The 17,706-nt window shown below is 33.1% G+C and overlaps 1 protein-coding gene across 1 annotated transcript; it reads right to left on the reverse strand.

The window, feature by feature from the left end:
* Nucleotides 1–1,051: 1,051 nt before the first annotated feature.
* LOC133194154 (heparanase-like) lies at nt 1,052–16,848 on the reverse strand. The gene is made up of 10 exons (XM_061330148.1): nt 16,615–16,848; nt 15,512–15,720; nt 15,031–15,207; nt 13,091–13,268; nt 11,919–11,969; nt 7,395–7,595; nt 5,610–5,724; nt 2,613–2,725; nt 2,272–2,403; nt 1,052–1,372 (listed from the first exon to the last, which is right to left on the reverse strand). The coding sequence occupies exons 1-10, from the start codon at nt 16,824–16,826 to the stop codon at nt 1,213–1,215; spliced, it is 1,548 nt and encodes a 515-aa protein (XP_061186132.1). The 5' UTR covers nt 16,827–16,848; the 3' UTR covers nt 1,052–1,212.
* Between the last annotated feature and the right edge of the window lie 858 nt (nt 16,849–17,706).

Genomic DNA, 17,706 nt, shown 5'->3' on the forward strand with positions numbered 1-17,706 from the left:
ATGAATAATGATGAAATTGAAAAAAGTATGTCACTGTGACCTACCTTTTGGTCAACATATCCCAAAGTCTTAAGATGCATCAAATAACAAGTTGATGACCCTAGTCCTAATAGTGAGCAAAATATCAAAGTTTTAACAAATTATTTCTTTAGGTCAACTTTGATGTGACCCAAGACCATGCACTTTGCCCTAAGTGATGCCTTGAAAAATCTTCATCATATCCTTATCCTTATGTATAAGTTTGGTGATAATCTGCCTAGCAGTTCTTGAAAGAAAAATTCTTAGCAACTACTCCTTTTTTTTATTTCCCTAATTATCTCCCCTTGTTTAAAGGTCACATTCCTTCTTTGTATAAACGAAAGCCCTTGAGCCAAGGACACTCTGTGCCAACATTGATATAAAATGTCCAAGGGGTTTTTTGAAATAATGGCCCACATTCAAAAAAGTTGACACAACCACACAAATGGCCATAGGATTGGTTCTTTGAGCCTTCAGCTCAGGTAAGTTAGTAATGCATAGAGATAAAAACACTTTGTTTTAAGGTACAATTTAATTCAGATGTCAGTAGAAATCACGTACATTAAAGAATAACTTTAAAATTTACTTCCTGTTAAGAAAATATTTAACTTTTCCTAAAATTTTGTGATTGAAATATTGCTACTTTAAGAAGTTCCCTCAAATTTACCTGGCATTTGTGCAAGGTTCCGTAGGATAGTATTTCCGATATAATCCAATACTAGAAATCACTTGAACTGCTAATATCACAATTTTTGGCCTAAATATTTTTCAGACATTTTGAAGATAGTTTAGAAATCAAAATATAATGATAATTATAAATATTTTTGGTATATTGTAAAGGAATGCAAAAACAGATATTCAAAAAAAGTGTCATCTGACCTTACAAGAAACAATATTTCGCACATCATGTATGTATAAAACTATATATATATATATATATATATATATATATATATATATATATATACATATACATATATATATATATATATATATATATATATATATATATATATAATCAAAAATCCAATGAAATACAAATACATGTAACATGATATAAAATTATAAAACTATAAAAATATTGCACTAGCAGCTCTGAATTACAGCTTAATCCATTTCTGCACCTGCAAACAGATCTTTGAAGCATATTTTTGCCATTAATATGTATACTGAGTTCTCGGACAAGTTTTCCGGTCAATGGATACAAGCTTTACTATATGTCTTTCCATCAGCCACAATGAACACATAGGAAAATGGTGGCAGGTACAGAGGACTGGTGTCTGACCTTGGGGTCAACTGCGGCAAACTGGTGTCAGAGGTCATCTTCAAGGTAACTCCATTCAAATTCACAAATCTTAACAGAAAATATAATACACATATTAATGGCTGGTGGATTGTGTCAAATATATTTTGATAAACTTTTAAAGAAAATATGGTAAAATACAGCAATCAGACTTCTTTTCACACAAATAAATACCTATAAACAATACATTTTGATGTGGACAAATTTCAAATTTGAAAATCTTTTAACTTCAATATTGTAGCTCTATGATTATGAAAATATTTATTTCAAATCTATCACAAGGTTGAACTTGTTTTACATCACATCATACCATCAGTATAATATCTTACCATCAGAGCAAGTGTTAGTGAAGGAAAATCAGGAAAATGGTCAGTGCAAACACTGTTTTCTAGAAGTTAAGCTTACCGTGGAATCATTTTAATTAGTGGGGGTTCAATGTTTGTGGGTTGCAAAAAATCAATTGGTTCATAGGGATGTAATTTCGAGGTACACTTGTACATTTGTATATACAACGTAATTTTGTGGTACACTTGTACATTTGTATATACAACGTAATTTCGTGGTACACTTGAACATTTGTATATACAACGTAATTTCGTGGTACACTAATATATACAGAAGATACAATGAACAATACGTGGACAAAGATATTGATTGTCTGGGTAAGGTTGACCCACAAATCAAAGTACATTATAAAATGCCGAAACAATAGATATAGTCAGAAACATAATTAACACTATAATGAATAATTTTTATTAAATAAAATAAATGACACTTTCTTAATATTCATTTCTTTTAGGACCTGATATGATTGAATTTGAAAAATAATAATTTTAAAAAAGTTAGGTATTTAAGAACAACCTGTTCAATGAATTGAATGAAAGAAGAAAAGCATCACTACCTATAAATATTATATAATAGCCAAATACAATATTCTAAACAGAAAATACCTGGACTTAAGATCTTGGTTTGGGGCCGTCAGGAGATAAATTTTCAGCTGTCCATCCAGCTGTGGAAATGTCACATTAACTCCATCAGAGAGTAGATTCATACCGTATAATGTTACTGATCCCAGAGGAAACCTGAAACCGACAGCATACTTGCTCTGTAGCTCTGTAGCATTTAGTAGTCTTTTTTTTTTTATTTGTCATACACAAATACTAAGATTCTGACTTATTTTGAAAACATGTCTAATTGTATTGACAGTTTTTTTCCTACTTTGCTCTTTTAGTGTGTGGCAGGTGTTTGACAGTTAAGTACTTTATTCATATATAATGTTTATAATAATTACCTCTCAGAAGAACAGTGAGCATAAAACCTGACATCCCGAGAGCTTGAGGAGGAAGTTATATTGAGGACATCATTTCCAACAAGTTGTTTGTACAGCAGGGTCAACCAGTAATCCTACACAGGAATTGTACAAGTTATTTATCAAACAAGAGGCCCAAGGGCCTTAATGGTCACCTGAGTATAATGCAACAATTTTGAGGATCCATAGAGTATAAAATGAAATGAAAGGTGAAGCTTTGTTGCCCAAAAGCAAGAAAAATAGAGTGATCAAGATCAACAAAATAATTAGTCTAGTATTCATTAATAGTTCATAAATTAGGTTCTAATCTGTTCCCCATTTATCACTATCACCATACAGTATATTTGCAAACTATCAGTGCTTCTGTACTATTTTAATTCCTTGTTGAAATATCTTACATAGGCCTCTCTTGGTCTTTGATGAACATTTAATAAGACAAGTTATTTTTGTCTCATTTTTATTTATCTATTACTTACAAGTCCACCTGATCATTAAAACTATGAAAATACTTTTTGTATTATACAATAAAAATTCTTGCATAATTCTCTTATTCTATTAACCTTTCAAGTACATTATTTACAGACTACAGTGATTAATTATCAAAAGTAAATGGCAAAGGGGAATAACTCCTCTCAGTAGAATACAAATTAATAGAGCCCTGGCCAGGACCAGAACTCTTGACCAAATGGTCCAGATGTTCAAAAATCTGGTAAAAGTTCCCTTCCTTATCAAAACTTTTACTCTTTTTTGCCTCTGATATGCCCAAATGCAGAGAAAATTTTTAAAGAAATAATTTTTACTACAGATTCACTATATTATCAATAGAGCCGCCCCCCCCCCCCCCACTCCCCACCAAGAAACACCAGAGCCTCTCACCCTGGGACCAGAAGTTTGCTCATCATAAGTAATCACTTTGTTTATCTGCTTAGACAGGATTATTTAATAGAATTAATGCATTTTCACTATATTATCAAGAGCCCCACCCTTATACCAGCACATCTGACCCAGGGGTCATGCAATTCAATACTCTGGAAGAAGCACTCTTGCTCAGCATAACTATATACTTAGCTTCTTTGCTTTTAACCAGAAGCAGAAAAGAATATTTTCAAAGAAATTTTGCTTTTTCACTATATAAATCAATACAGCCCCCCCCCCCCCCCCCCACCTTTTCACCAGAACCCTTTACCCTGGGGCCATGAAATTCACAATTTTGGAAGAGGCATCCTTGCATATCATAACAATGCACTTAGTTTGTTTAAATAGTACCCAGAAGCAGAGAAGAAGATTTTCAAAGAAATAATTCATCTTCACTATAGGAGCTATATAGCCCCACCCTAGCACCAGAACCCTGTCCCTGGGGCCATGAATTTCACAATTTTGAAAGAGGCATCCTTGCTTATCATAACAATGTACTTAGTTTGTTTAAATAATACCCAGGAGCAGAGAAGAAGATTTTTAAAAGCATTAATGCATTTTCACTATATAATAAATAGAGCCCTGCCCTAACATCAGAACCCCTGATCCAGGGGCCATGAAATTCACAATTTTGGTAGAGTCAACCTTGCTTATCATAACTATGTATTCAATTTGGTTCAACAATACCCAGGAGTAGAGAAGAAGATTTTCAAAGAAATAATGCACTTTCATTATATGATTTATATAGCCCCACCCTAGCACCAGAACCCCTAACCCTGGGGCTATGAATTTCACAATTTGGTAGAGTCACTCTTGCTCATCATAACTATGTATTTGTTTAAATAATACCCAGGAGTGGAGAAGAAGATTTTCAAAGAAATAATGCACTTTCACTATATGATCTATATAGCCCCCCCCCCCCCTTCCCCAGCACCAGAACCCCTGACCCTGGGGCTATGAATTTCACAATTTTAGTAGAGTCACTCTTGCTTATCATAACTATGTATTTAATTTGTTTAAATAATACCCAGGAGTAGAGAAGAAGATTTTCAAAGAAATAATGCACTTTCACTATATGTTCTATATAGCCCCGTCCTAGCACCAGAACTCCGAACCCTGGGGCTATGAATTTCACAATTTTGGTAGAGTCACTCTTGCTCATCATAACTATGTATTCAATTTGTTTAAATAATACCCATGAGTAGAGAAGAAGATTTTCAAAGAAATAATGCACTTTCACTATATGATCTATATAGCCCTCCCCCCCCCCTCCCCCCAGCACCAGAACCCCTGACCCTGGGGCTATGAATTTCACAATTTTGGTAGAGTCATTCTTGCTTATCATAACTATGTACTTAATTTGTTAAATAATACCCAGGAGTAGAGAAGAAGATTTTCAAAGAAATAATGCACTTTCACTATATGATCTATATAGCCCCGCCCTAGCACCAGAACCCCCGACCCTGGGACCATGAATTTCACAATTTTGGTAGCGTCACCCTGGCTCATCATAACTATGTATTCAATTTGTTTAAATAATACCCATGAGTAGAGAAGAAGATTTTCAAAGAAATAATGCACTTTCACTATATGATCTATATAGCCCCGCCCTAGCACCAGAACCCCTGACCCTGGGGCCATGAATTTCACAATTTTGGTAGAGGGCTCAATGCTCATTACAACCATGTCAACACTTTAACTGCTTGATGTCCAGGAGCAAAAGAAGAAGATTTTTAAAGATTGCATTAATTCTGGTGGTTTTAGCCCAGCCCCTCAGGCCCCAGGGGGACAAGGATCATGAAATTCACAAATTTTGTTCCCCTTCACACATAGATGCCATATGCTAAAATTGGCTGAAATTGGTTCAGCGGTTTCAGAGAAGAAGCTGAAAATGTTCAAATAGTAACACATGACGCACAACGCACGACGGACGACAAGGGACGAAAACAGATAGCAATAGGTCACCTGAGTGACTCAGGTGACCTAAAAAGCAAGAAAAGTTCTGGAAAAATAAAAATACCAATTACAGCGTATCTTAAAATGACGTTTAAAGCATTGTCTTACAGGATTTGGGTCCACTGTTGTGGCATCTAACAGGGCGTATTTACCACCATAGAAGCTCTGTCTCAGGACAACGTTGACATTGTTCTTAGCGGCCATACCCAGCTTGTCTAGCCACCTACAGACAATAGCAGTGATGAAATATGTTAATAATGACAGAACTAACAACCTTAAACTACAAGTGATTTGAATTCCATGGTGCTAAAATTTCAAAATTGTTACAAAGGTACCACTTGCAATAGGCTTTACTTTCATACTATTGGTTTGTGCCTCTAGGCAGATATTTTTAAAATGTTAACTTATAAACTTATTTGCTATTGGTTTAATTTTACAGAAAATGATAATCATGAACATAGTGGAATTATAAGCATTCTATTAATTTCCAGTCTACAATATACCAAGAAAATTAAAGTTTTACTCTATTCATCCCATCAACCATGACCCATCCATTATCATCTATGAAAGAATAAATGTCCCTTCTTTGCATAGTTAAATATTCCTTGACCTAATGAGTGAAATTATATAACAATGTACAATAAATAAATTTTCTCTCAAAATTGTTTGAATTTAAGGACATACGCAACGTACCTTACCTACTGATAATTTTTCAAAATATTCTTAATTTAAGATTATAGTGCCATCAGATGTTCGTCGACAAAAAATCAACATGCATTACCAGGGGTTTTGAAAAGATATCAATTGATGAAAATTCTTGTATAATTCAAAGAAAAATACACAAAAATTACTTAACACATATTCTAGATGTTTTGTTTATCCAAACTTGTTTTAGAAGAAGTGTACAACAGCATATATAGACAATAAATGTAGCACTCGATTCCTTTAAGTATGGGAACTCTTCAACTCCAGGGAAAAAGACAATAAAGTTCAAACTACGTTGTGTATGTCCTTAAGGTACAGTTGAACTAATGTATCTCAAACTTTGATATCCCGAACACCATTGATATGTCCAAGTGAGATTATAGTCCATGCCACTTATTAGGGAGTTTCAAATCCTCAATTACCTTGAAGTTATGTCACTGTCCCATTAAGTTTGATATAACAAGGTTCGCCTGTATACAGTAAATCTCATTTAGTACGAACACAGATATAGCAAAGTTTTTATGGATCCCAGGCAAAATTCTTGACAATTCCTTGAAAAATTCTCCGGTCTTTATGACTAAAATTTTTCCAGGAATTGTTAAGAATTTTGCCAGGGATCAAAAAAAAAAAAACTTTGCTACATCAATGTTCTTTATGAACTCTGATATAATGTTTTACAGATATAGAGAATTCACTCTGTGTACTGTGGAGGTTAAAAATAACAAAATTTGCATCTTTTTTCACAAATATTTTAAGATCTTAAAATTTAAAATATTGAACTGACATTATTTTTGTAAGTAGGCTATTTATATTTGAAAATTAATTTAGTTCATCAGAAAACTTTAGTCCTCAAGGTAAGTTTTTTATTTAATATTCCTTAAACATTCGGAAGTCAAACTTGAAGGAAAACATTTATTGAGAAATCTCAATATATAATTTAACAAATTCCATATACTGATATATTGAATTACTGATATAGCGGAGTAAATTCACCAGTCCCAAGCAATGCAGTAGAACTCAATTCAAGTGAATTCCTTGGGACCGGTGAATTTTCTTTGCTATATCCATAATTCAATCTATATCAGTATAATGAATTTTACTGTATGTATTTGGATTTTGTTATGCAATTTTCTACAAATTTTACTTTCAAATTTACAAAATATAACTGTAAAACTATTCTGTACATACATGAAAGCAGCCACGAATGCGTCTGAGAGCCCCTCTGCTCCCCCTCCATAAGCCGAGCTGGTCTCTCCCAGCCACAGTTTCCTCTTTTCCCCCATTCCTTGGATAACCCTGTTCCCAGTTTTAAGCTCATCCTCAAAACTATCCAGGATTTCAGAGTTTGTGAAATCATTTACCGTAGCAGTTCTTCCGTTGACATAGTATCTGTAAGTACAATGTGGAACAAAAGCTGGTACAGTAAATTCTTTTACTAATTAGCTTGGGTATAAAATGAAATGGTATAGCTTCAGAAGGCACTATTCAATGTACTTTATCCTTAGATGGCTTAACTTCAAAACTTCATCAGTTTTGGTACTATTTAAATAAAACTTGTCATGCAACAGTCAAGATCAATTCTGTATATAAGTTTTTGAATAAAATTCGTTGAACATTGTTGCAATGGTTACAATATTAAATTAAAAAAAAAAAAAACAATTAAAACTCTTTTAAAACACTCCTACTTTGGTACATTAGGTAATTATGTAAAGTAAGATACATAATCCTTTTTTTAAATTAAATTTTATTTCATTTTAAATTTTAATTTATCTTATTTATTTATTCATTTATTTATTTAATTCATTCATTTTTTTTAAATTTTTTTTTTTGGTTTTTTGTTGTTGTTGCTTTTCTACATTTTTTGGGAGGTTATTTCAATTTTTTGTTTTGCAATGGTTAAGTTTTGTGAAATCAATCACTGATCAATCTTAATAGAGGGTCTAACACATAGTTGTGCTTTTGATCACATTTCCCTTTCGTGCAGCTCCCGCCTTGGTTAAATTTTCAAATGTGGAGAACCCTGAGTACAGATATGCTTTATATTATAACTTTCTGAAGTACAAGTATGTTATATGCCACACCTGTCTGAAGCTCAGGTATAAATTATCTGCAATAATGTAGCCCTCTTCTCCATTTTTTTGTTGGGGGGGGGGGGGTTGTTAAAGGTATGTTTATATACTACACCTGTCTGAAGTGCAGGTATGTTTATATACTACACCTGTCTGATGTACAGGTATGTTTATATACTACACCTGTCTGATGTACAGGTATGTTTATATACCACACCTGTCTGAAGTGCAGGTATGTTTATATACTACACCTGTCTGATGTACAGGTATGTTTATATACTAAACTTGTCTGAAGTACAGGTATGTTTATATACTACACCTGTCTGATGTACAGGTATGTTTATATACTACACCTGTCAGAAGTACAGGTATGTTTATATACTACACCTGTCTGAAGTACAGATATGTCTATATACTACACCTGTCTGATATACAGGTATGTTTATACACTTCACCTGTCTGAAGTTAAGGTATATTTATATACTACACCTGTCTGAAGAAAAGGTATATTTATATACTGCACCTGTCTGAAGTAGAGGTATGTTTATATACTAACCTGTGTGATGTACAGGTATATTTATATACTACACCTGTCTGATGTACAGGTATGTTTATATACTACACCTGTCTGATGTACAGGTATGCTAATATACTACACCTGTCTGAAGTACAGGTATGTTTATATACTACACCTGTCTGAAGTGCAGGTATGTTTATATACTACACCTGTCTGAAGTAGAGGTATGTTTATATACTAACCTGTCTGATGTACAGGTATATTTATATACTACACCTGTCTGATGTACAGGTATGTTTATATACTACACCTGTCTGATGTACAGGTATGCTAATATACTACACCTGTCTGAAGTACAGGTATGTTTATATACTACACCTGTCTGAAGTGCAGGTATGTTTATATACTACACCTGTCTGAAGTAAAGTTATGTTTATTTACTACACCTGTCTGAAGTAAAGGTATGTTTATATACTACACCTGTCTGAAGTAAAGGTATGTTTATATACTACACCTGTCTGAAGTAAAGGTATGATTATATACTACACCTGTCTGAAGTAATGGTATGTTTATATACTACACCTGTCTGATGTACAGGTATGTTTATATACTACACTTGTCTGAAGTACAGGTATGTTTATATACTACACCTGTCTGAAGTACAGGTGTGTTTATATACTACACCTGTCTGAAGTACAGGTATGTTTATGTACTACACCTGTCTGAAGTACAGGTATGTTTATATACTACACCTGTCTGATGTACAGGTATGTTTATATACTACACCTGTCTGAAGTAAAGGTATGTTTATATACTACACCTGTCTGAAGTACAGGTATGTTTACATACTACACCTGTCTGAAGTACAGGTATGTTTATATACTTCATCTGTCTGATGTACAGGTATGTTTATATACTTCACCTGTCTGATGTACAGGTATGTTTATATACTACACCTGTCTGAAGTACAGATATGTTTATATACTACACCTGTCTGAAGTACAGGTATGCTAATATACCACACCTGTCTGATGTACAGGTATGTTTATATATACTACACCTGTCTGATGTACAGGTATGTTTATATACTACACCTGTCTGATGTACAGGTATGTTTATATACTACACCTGTCTGATGTACAGGTATGTTTATATACTACACCTGTCTGAAGTGCAGATATGTTTATATACTACACCTGTCTGATGTACAGGTATGTTTATATACTACACCTGTCTGAAGTAAAGGTATGTTTATATACTACACCTGTCTGAAGTACAGGTATGTTTATATACTACACCTGTCTGAAGTACAGGTATGTTTATATACTACACCTGTCTGAAGTGCAGGCATGTTTATATACTACACCTGTCTGATGTACAGGTATGTTTATATACTACACCTGTCTGATGTACAGGTATGTTTATATACTACACCTGTCTCAAGTACAGGTATGTTTATGTACTACACCTGTCTGAAGTAAAGGTATATTTATATACTACACCTGTCAGAAGTACAGGTATGTTTATATACTACACCTGTCTGAAGTACAGATATGTCTATATACTACACCTGTCTGATATACAGGTATGTATATACACTTCACCTGTCTGAAGTAAAGGTATGTTTATATCCTACACCTGTCTGAAGTAAAGGTATATTTATATACTGCACCTGTCTGAAGTAGAGGTATGTTTATGTACTAACCTGTCTGATGTACAGGTATATTTATATACTACACCTGTCTGATGTACAGGTATGTTTATATATACTACACCTGTCTGATGTACAGGTATGTTTATATACTACACCTGTCTGAAGTACAGGTATGTTTATATACTACACCTGTCTGAAGTACAGGTATGTCTATATACTATACCTGTCAGAAGTGCAGATATGTTTATATACTACACCTGTCTGAAGTACAGGTATGTTTATATACTACACCTGTCTGAAGTGCAGGCATGTTTATATACTACACCTGTCTGATGTACAGGTATGTTTATATACTACACCTGTCTGATGTACAGGTATGTTTATATACTACACCTGTCTCAAGTACAGGTATGTTTATGTACTACACCTGTCTGAAGTAAAGGTATATTTATATAGTACACCTGTCAGAAGTACAGGTATGTTTATATACTACACCTGTCTGAAGTACAGATATGTCTATATACTACACCTGTCTGATATATAGGTATGTATATACACTTCACCTGTCTGAAGTAAAGGTATGTTTATATCCTACACCTGTCTGAAGTAAAGGTATATTTATATACTGCACCTGTCTGAAGTAGAGGTATGTTTATGTACTAACCTGTCTGATGTACAGGTATATTTATATACTACACCTGTCTGATGTACAGGTATGTTTATATACTACACCTGTCTGATGTACAGGTATGTTAATATACTACACCTGTCTGAAGTACAGGTATGTTTATATACTACACCTGTCTGAAGTAAATGTATGTTTATATACTACACCTGTCAAAAGTACAGGTATGTTTATATACTACACCTGTCTGAAGTGCAGGTATGTTTATATACTACACCTGTCTGATGTACAGGTATGTTTATATACTACACCTGTCTGATGTACAGGTATGTTTATATACTACACTTGTCTGAAGTACAGGTATGTTTATATACTACACCTGTCTGATGTACAGGTGTGTTTATATACTACACCTGTCTGAAGTACAGGTATGTTTATGTACTACACCTGTCTGAAGTAAAGGTATATTTATATACTACACCTGTCAGAAGTACAGGTATGTTTATATACTACACCTGTCTGAAGTACAGATATGTCTATATACTACACCTGTCTGATATACAGGTATGTTTATACACTTCACCTGTCTGAAGTAAAGGTATGTTTATATACTACACCTGTCTGAAGTAAAGGTATATTTATATACTGCACCTGTCTGAAGTAAAGGTATGTTTATATACTAACCTGTCTGGTGTACAGGTATATTTATATACTACACCTGTCTGATGTACAGGTATGTTTATATACTACACCTGTCTGATGTACAGGTATGTTTATATACTACACCTGACTGAAGTGCAGGTATGTTTATATACCACACTTACTGATGTTTATATACCACACTTACTGATGAAAGTTTGGAGATGTCACTTTTCCTCCACCAGGTGTTTTCAGGAAACTGCAAAAATTAACAACAAATTAATTTTCTGTCAAGAAAACGAAAATAAGAAATATATCCATTGGACATTTAAGCCCCAGGTAATGATAATGGGTTTTCATAATACTGACATACTAATATCTGTCCCCATTACAAAACTGATATAGAAATACATCAGTGAGATATATTGATTTTAAAGGTTTTAATAAATGCAGATAATTTGAATTCAACATTTTTCCCGTAATGTGCTTTTGTAATTTTCCTTCAAAATGCAATTGATTAAGCCATCTTCCAAAAAGCAAAAAAGTTAGTTTTACATTATGCGTTCTAAATGATGTCATCTTCGTGATATAAGAGTTTTAAACACCATGGTCTGAAATTATTATCACTGCAGTTTGAATGCTTTAATTTCAAATGTGTTTTTTTACAATGCACTAAATCTTTTTTTCTTGATTTTCTCTCTGATTTGGATATATTTTGTGATCATCCTAATAACAATTGGTGAATCACTTCATAGTACAGCAGCATTCGACACTTTCTTCTTTATATAGAGACACCGAAATGTTGTGTTGTTTAAGAAGTCAGATATGAAAGCATAACATTTTTTTTAAAAATCTGATTTTTTCCAAGGTACAAAATTGCTTCTGTTCTTAAAAACTTCTTTAGAATCATGTTTTAATTTTTAAAATATGATTTAAGATTTTACAGGCAATTGCAATGGGGACAGATTTTATGAAACTCCATGTACAATATGAAAAAATGTTCATTTTTGTTGTAACACCTTTTTATACTGTTACAGTATTGCATTTTGTAGCATGGCAAGCAGTGTTGATCTATCCTATCTACACATCTTACTACATTTTATAATGATGATGTCCTCTGAAAAGTTCCTCCAAGTAAATTTACGTAATACTTAAAATGAACAGGTACGTATAACTTTAAATGTTTATAGTAAGTATGATACACAATATACAGATTTGTATTTCACACATTCATTGGATGACTCAAATTACATCTGACCTGACTGTGTACCTAATAATATACTATGGCAGTATGCTGAATACTTGCATGAGAGAGTCAGGTTTACAGAATATTATACTATGTTCTATAGTGACTACAATACGATGAGACAGTTGACTTACTCTGAAAAATAACGTATTGTAGGCTTTTTGTTCAGCTGTGTAGTGCTTGGCCCTGTGAAAATTCTTCCATGAATTGTGGGAAATTTGGCCAACATCTGTGAAAGCTGAAAATAAGCTTGTCCTAGACTCTCTGCTGTTACATTTATGGAAGAATTCAAATGGTGAAAGCTATTGGGCTCTGGAATAAAAAGCCTTTTACTTTGAAAAGATAAAATCATTCATTGATAAATAGCATGTTGGCTTTTTTATTGAGCTCCCTATGAACTTATTGAAGTGCCACAATAATGATGACTGTAAATAAAGAACTTTACATAAAATTTTGTGAGTTTATCTAGACATAAAAATCAAGCTCTCATCAAATGGAATATATATATATATATATATATATATATATATATATATATATAGATAGATAGATAGATAGATAGATATATATATATATATATATATATATATATATATATATATATATATATATATATATATATATATATATATATATGACGTTTTTCGGGATTTATCCGGACGATAGCTCTAAGAACCAGGCCTTAAGAAGTGACTATATTCACAACGTCCCTGTGTCACAAAATATTGTGGATCCTGTGTTTAAGTTAGGAACTATAGATCTTTATAGATCTAATAAAAAAAACAACAACTGTTACAGCAGAGTTTTGCTTCAACGAGTATAATAATATCCAAACGCAGTTTACATATCAAGTACAAGCTATCTGTTTCTTCGCTCTCTCTCTCTCTCCTTATATATACTCTGTCTGACACCTAACGTCATTAGGGCACCCGTTAGGGCATTAGGCTCCATAGTTAGGGCACCTGTTAGGGCGTTAGGCTCCATGATCAGGGCACCTGTTAGGGCATTAGGCTCCATGATTAGGGCACCCGTTAGGGCATTAGGCTCCAAGTATTCGGGCCGCTGCACCATTGTAAGGTGTCAAGACACCTAATACATTTAGAACATCTATTAGGCACCATAATTAGGGTGCTAATTAGGCTCCAAGATTAGGGCACTAATCAGGCTCCATGGTTAGGGCCTTTCTTATAACAAAAATTCAATTCATCTTTTATTTATAACAATAACGTATTTACATATTAAAAACAAAAACATTACATATATATATATATATATATATATATATATATATATATATATATATATATATATATATATATATATATATATATATATATATATATATATATAATTATATATGTGTGTGTGTGTGTGCAAAAAAGGAAAATGGTATTTTAACTGACAAAAGTGTTTTATGAAATACAAGGGATTAAGTTTTTAACCCCCCCCCCCTTTATTTTTGCTGTTTTATACAACTTTGATTTAACTTCATTTGGACCAAGTGTGGAATAATTTTAGATTCTCAATCACTTACACATGAGAGACAGTGAATGAAACATGTGCAAAGTTAAACTCCGAGGCCATAAAACTTAGATGAGCTCACATTTAATCTCAGTCTCAATTTGCCACTATTAATTCCTTTGGTAAAAGTGAGACTGAGATCAAAAGTGAGCTCGTCTAAGTTTTATGGCCCCGGAGCCTGATGTCTGAGACCCAATTTTTCTCTGAACTTATATATAAGTTCACACAAACATTGGGTCTCAAACATAATAATAATTATTATACTTCAAATAAATGAATTTACAGTTCTACATTTCCTTTAATGTACAATCTAAACTTCATCATCTCAAACCCTACATATCTTTAACTTCACTGTCAGTCCTCATAAGTTAAAGACCTTGAGATTTTGAGCATTTTATATAGGAAAACAAGTACAAGTACTGGGGGTATGCTTTCATAAGTCACTGTATCCTCTGCAAGTCCACTCCTTTCAAAAGTTTACTGACTTTAACACAAAATTTTATTGATGTGACACTTTCTGAAGCTGATCTTAACCTACAATGATTTTGTTTACCATTTCCCAGTTCCCAGCCTGCCATTCTGTAGCCTTTAAACTGTGTGTATTTCAGTAATAGTTCTGCATTTGAGCTGTTCCAATGGTTATGATTTGTTCGTAGAAGAACATTGAGGTCAAAAATCAAGTCCAATTTGGCCTTCTGAACAAATTCATGGATTTCATCCCACGTTCTAGCTGTAAGACGTATAATTCACATTAATCACCACCATTCATGCATGCAATGAAGCTCATACTATACATAGCTGCATTTAAGATTGTGGTCTAAATTATCCCTGTAATCCATTGGCGATTTAAATGCTGGCAACACTTTTATATAATAATTTCAAGAATTTTACAACCTAGTAACTCAGTTTAATTGAATTAAGAAGAGTACCGGTAATATAACATCCATCAGTACTTTAAAAAATTATCATCATATACATGTATATTCATTATTGCTTGATACAGAAGAATAATACATGTATCAACATATACCTACCTGTCATATAGAACTCTGTAAAATTTTTGTGTTTATTTCTAAGGAATTCATATAATAGATCATGCCCCTCCAACTTTCCGACATGCTGCTGCGTGACCTTGACATCTGATAAGGTGAAAGTACAGAAATCAGCTGCTGTTCCACCAAGCCTCAGGTACGTATTGGTGTACGGTGAAAGACCTTTAGCCAAAGTTAATACTTTTGGAGAACTGCAAAGGGGAGTTTTTAGATATGTATATACATCACTGTTTGGAAACTAACATCATGCATACATGCAGAAATTTTTTATGAGGGAGTAGATAAAAACTATTGAACAAATCAGACCCAGCTTGATTCCCCTGCAGAGACAACTCTCTCTTTTCATTTTTTTTTTAATATATCAATGTGGGAGTTTGTACATTATGTACAACATATTGCAACAAGTGGTAGCAGGGCTTTCAATTAAAACATTTCCATACTAAATTATTTAACATGCACTGTAAAGGAATACACCAAATGTTGGATACTGTCAAAGATGAAATGTTATAATACCATATCAGTATTTTTGAAATGATACGGTACTTTTTAACGATACCTGCTGGAGCTACCAATGTATGGGGTATATAAGAAATGTTATTTCAGTATGTATGTTAACATATTTATCTATGACTTTATAAACATCTTGTTCGAAAGTAGTCAGTTTTGTTCAACAAATATTAAATACCAATACTGAAACTGGTATTTAATGAAATGGTAAATTAATTACCAGTAATTTTAAAACAACAACTTGGTATGGGAAGAATACAAGTACAAAGTACCAGTGTCCAACCCAGCCTGTGTAAGTAGTGTATAAAGGTCCCAAATAGTATTGAAATTAAAATGCTGCTAGATTTGTACATCTACCTCTTTCTTTAATAAACTTGTTTATATCAGATCTGTGCAAAATTATATGACTGTCACCAAGGTCACAACACCCATCTAAAAGATTTCCTAAATTTAAATTTAATTAAAAAAAATTGTAAAGGAGCACTTCCACTTTCTTGCATAATAAAGCCACCCATATATATACATATATCTGAAATTTTGATTTGTTAAGGAGACGATATAAGAATAGAGTACGTTACCTTAAGTTAAGTTTGTCCCACTTGTGCTGGATAAGCCCAGAATCAAGCGTGATACCTAAAAACTGACTTGATGTTGTCGAAATTATCGTGTCAAACGTAACCACTATGGCATCTGACTGAATCTGTCGCACAAACAATGAGAAAATTACGATATATCCACTAAATTTCTGTTTCAAATGATTAATGAAAACTTTATTTCCCTCATTCTGCATTTTGTTTTGATTTTGCCATGTACGTCGATTCCGATTGAATTTACCACCCGATCCCGATTATAATTTATGCACGACGCATGAACATATAATTTCAGGGTTTTTTTCGGAAAGAAGGGGGGGGGGGCAATCCAACAGAAATTTTTGACAAGCAAAAATGACATGTTTAGGTCAACTTTAAAATAATGTTTGTTCGCCCTCTCCCGACTCAGGATGAAAATAATTGGATTGGTAGGTAGGCGAGAATGTTTTTGAGACCTAAGAAAATTTCGATGCTCAATTTTCAAATTTTTTTTTCCAAAATGCTAAAGAAAAAAAAAGGAGGTTGATTTTTAATTGGAGTCAAGATATTTTTGGCCTGTCGCTCGGGAGAGAGCAACCAAACAATTTTTTGAAGATGGCCTTATAGACAAAAACACAGAGAAAATGTTCACTTTATTACCAATTTCAGATGAGATTACAATTAAGAGCAATTAATTTTATGACACTGGTATTAAAATTATTATTGTTCGCATTCAAATGTTTTAATGGCCAAATTGCCATTAATGTTGAATGGGTGTAAAATGTGGGCAGAAATCAATTTAGCATGCATAGTAATTTACGTTACAGCTGTTTGTACTTTATGTTACAGCTGTTTGTGTTCATATATAACTCAGTAACACTTTTCTTGCATACAATTTTAATCACTTCTAGATAAACAAACTACTACTTTGACAAACTAAGTACTTATATAAAGATATATCAATATTAAACATTCCCACATCCCATTACTTTACAAAACAGTATATATAAATATGATTTACATATATTATAGACCTCCATTAGACTAAATGCTGGAATGAGCTAAAAAATTTGTACTTTTAATGACACCATCCCTTTTTCC

The sequence above is a fragment of the Saccostrea echinata genome, unplaced genomic scaffold, assembly GCF_033153115.1.
Source record: "Saccostrea echinata isolate AGI-Se365-2 ecotype Australia unplaced genomic scaffold, CSIRO_AGI_Sech_v1 ptg000001l, whole genome shotgun sequence".
NCBI lineage: Eukaryota > Metazoa > Mollusca > Bivalvia > Ostreida > Ostreidae > Saccostrea > Saccostrea echinata.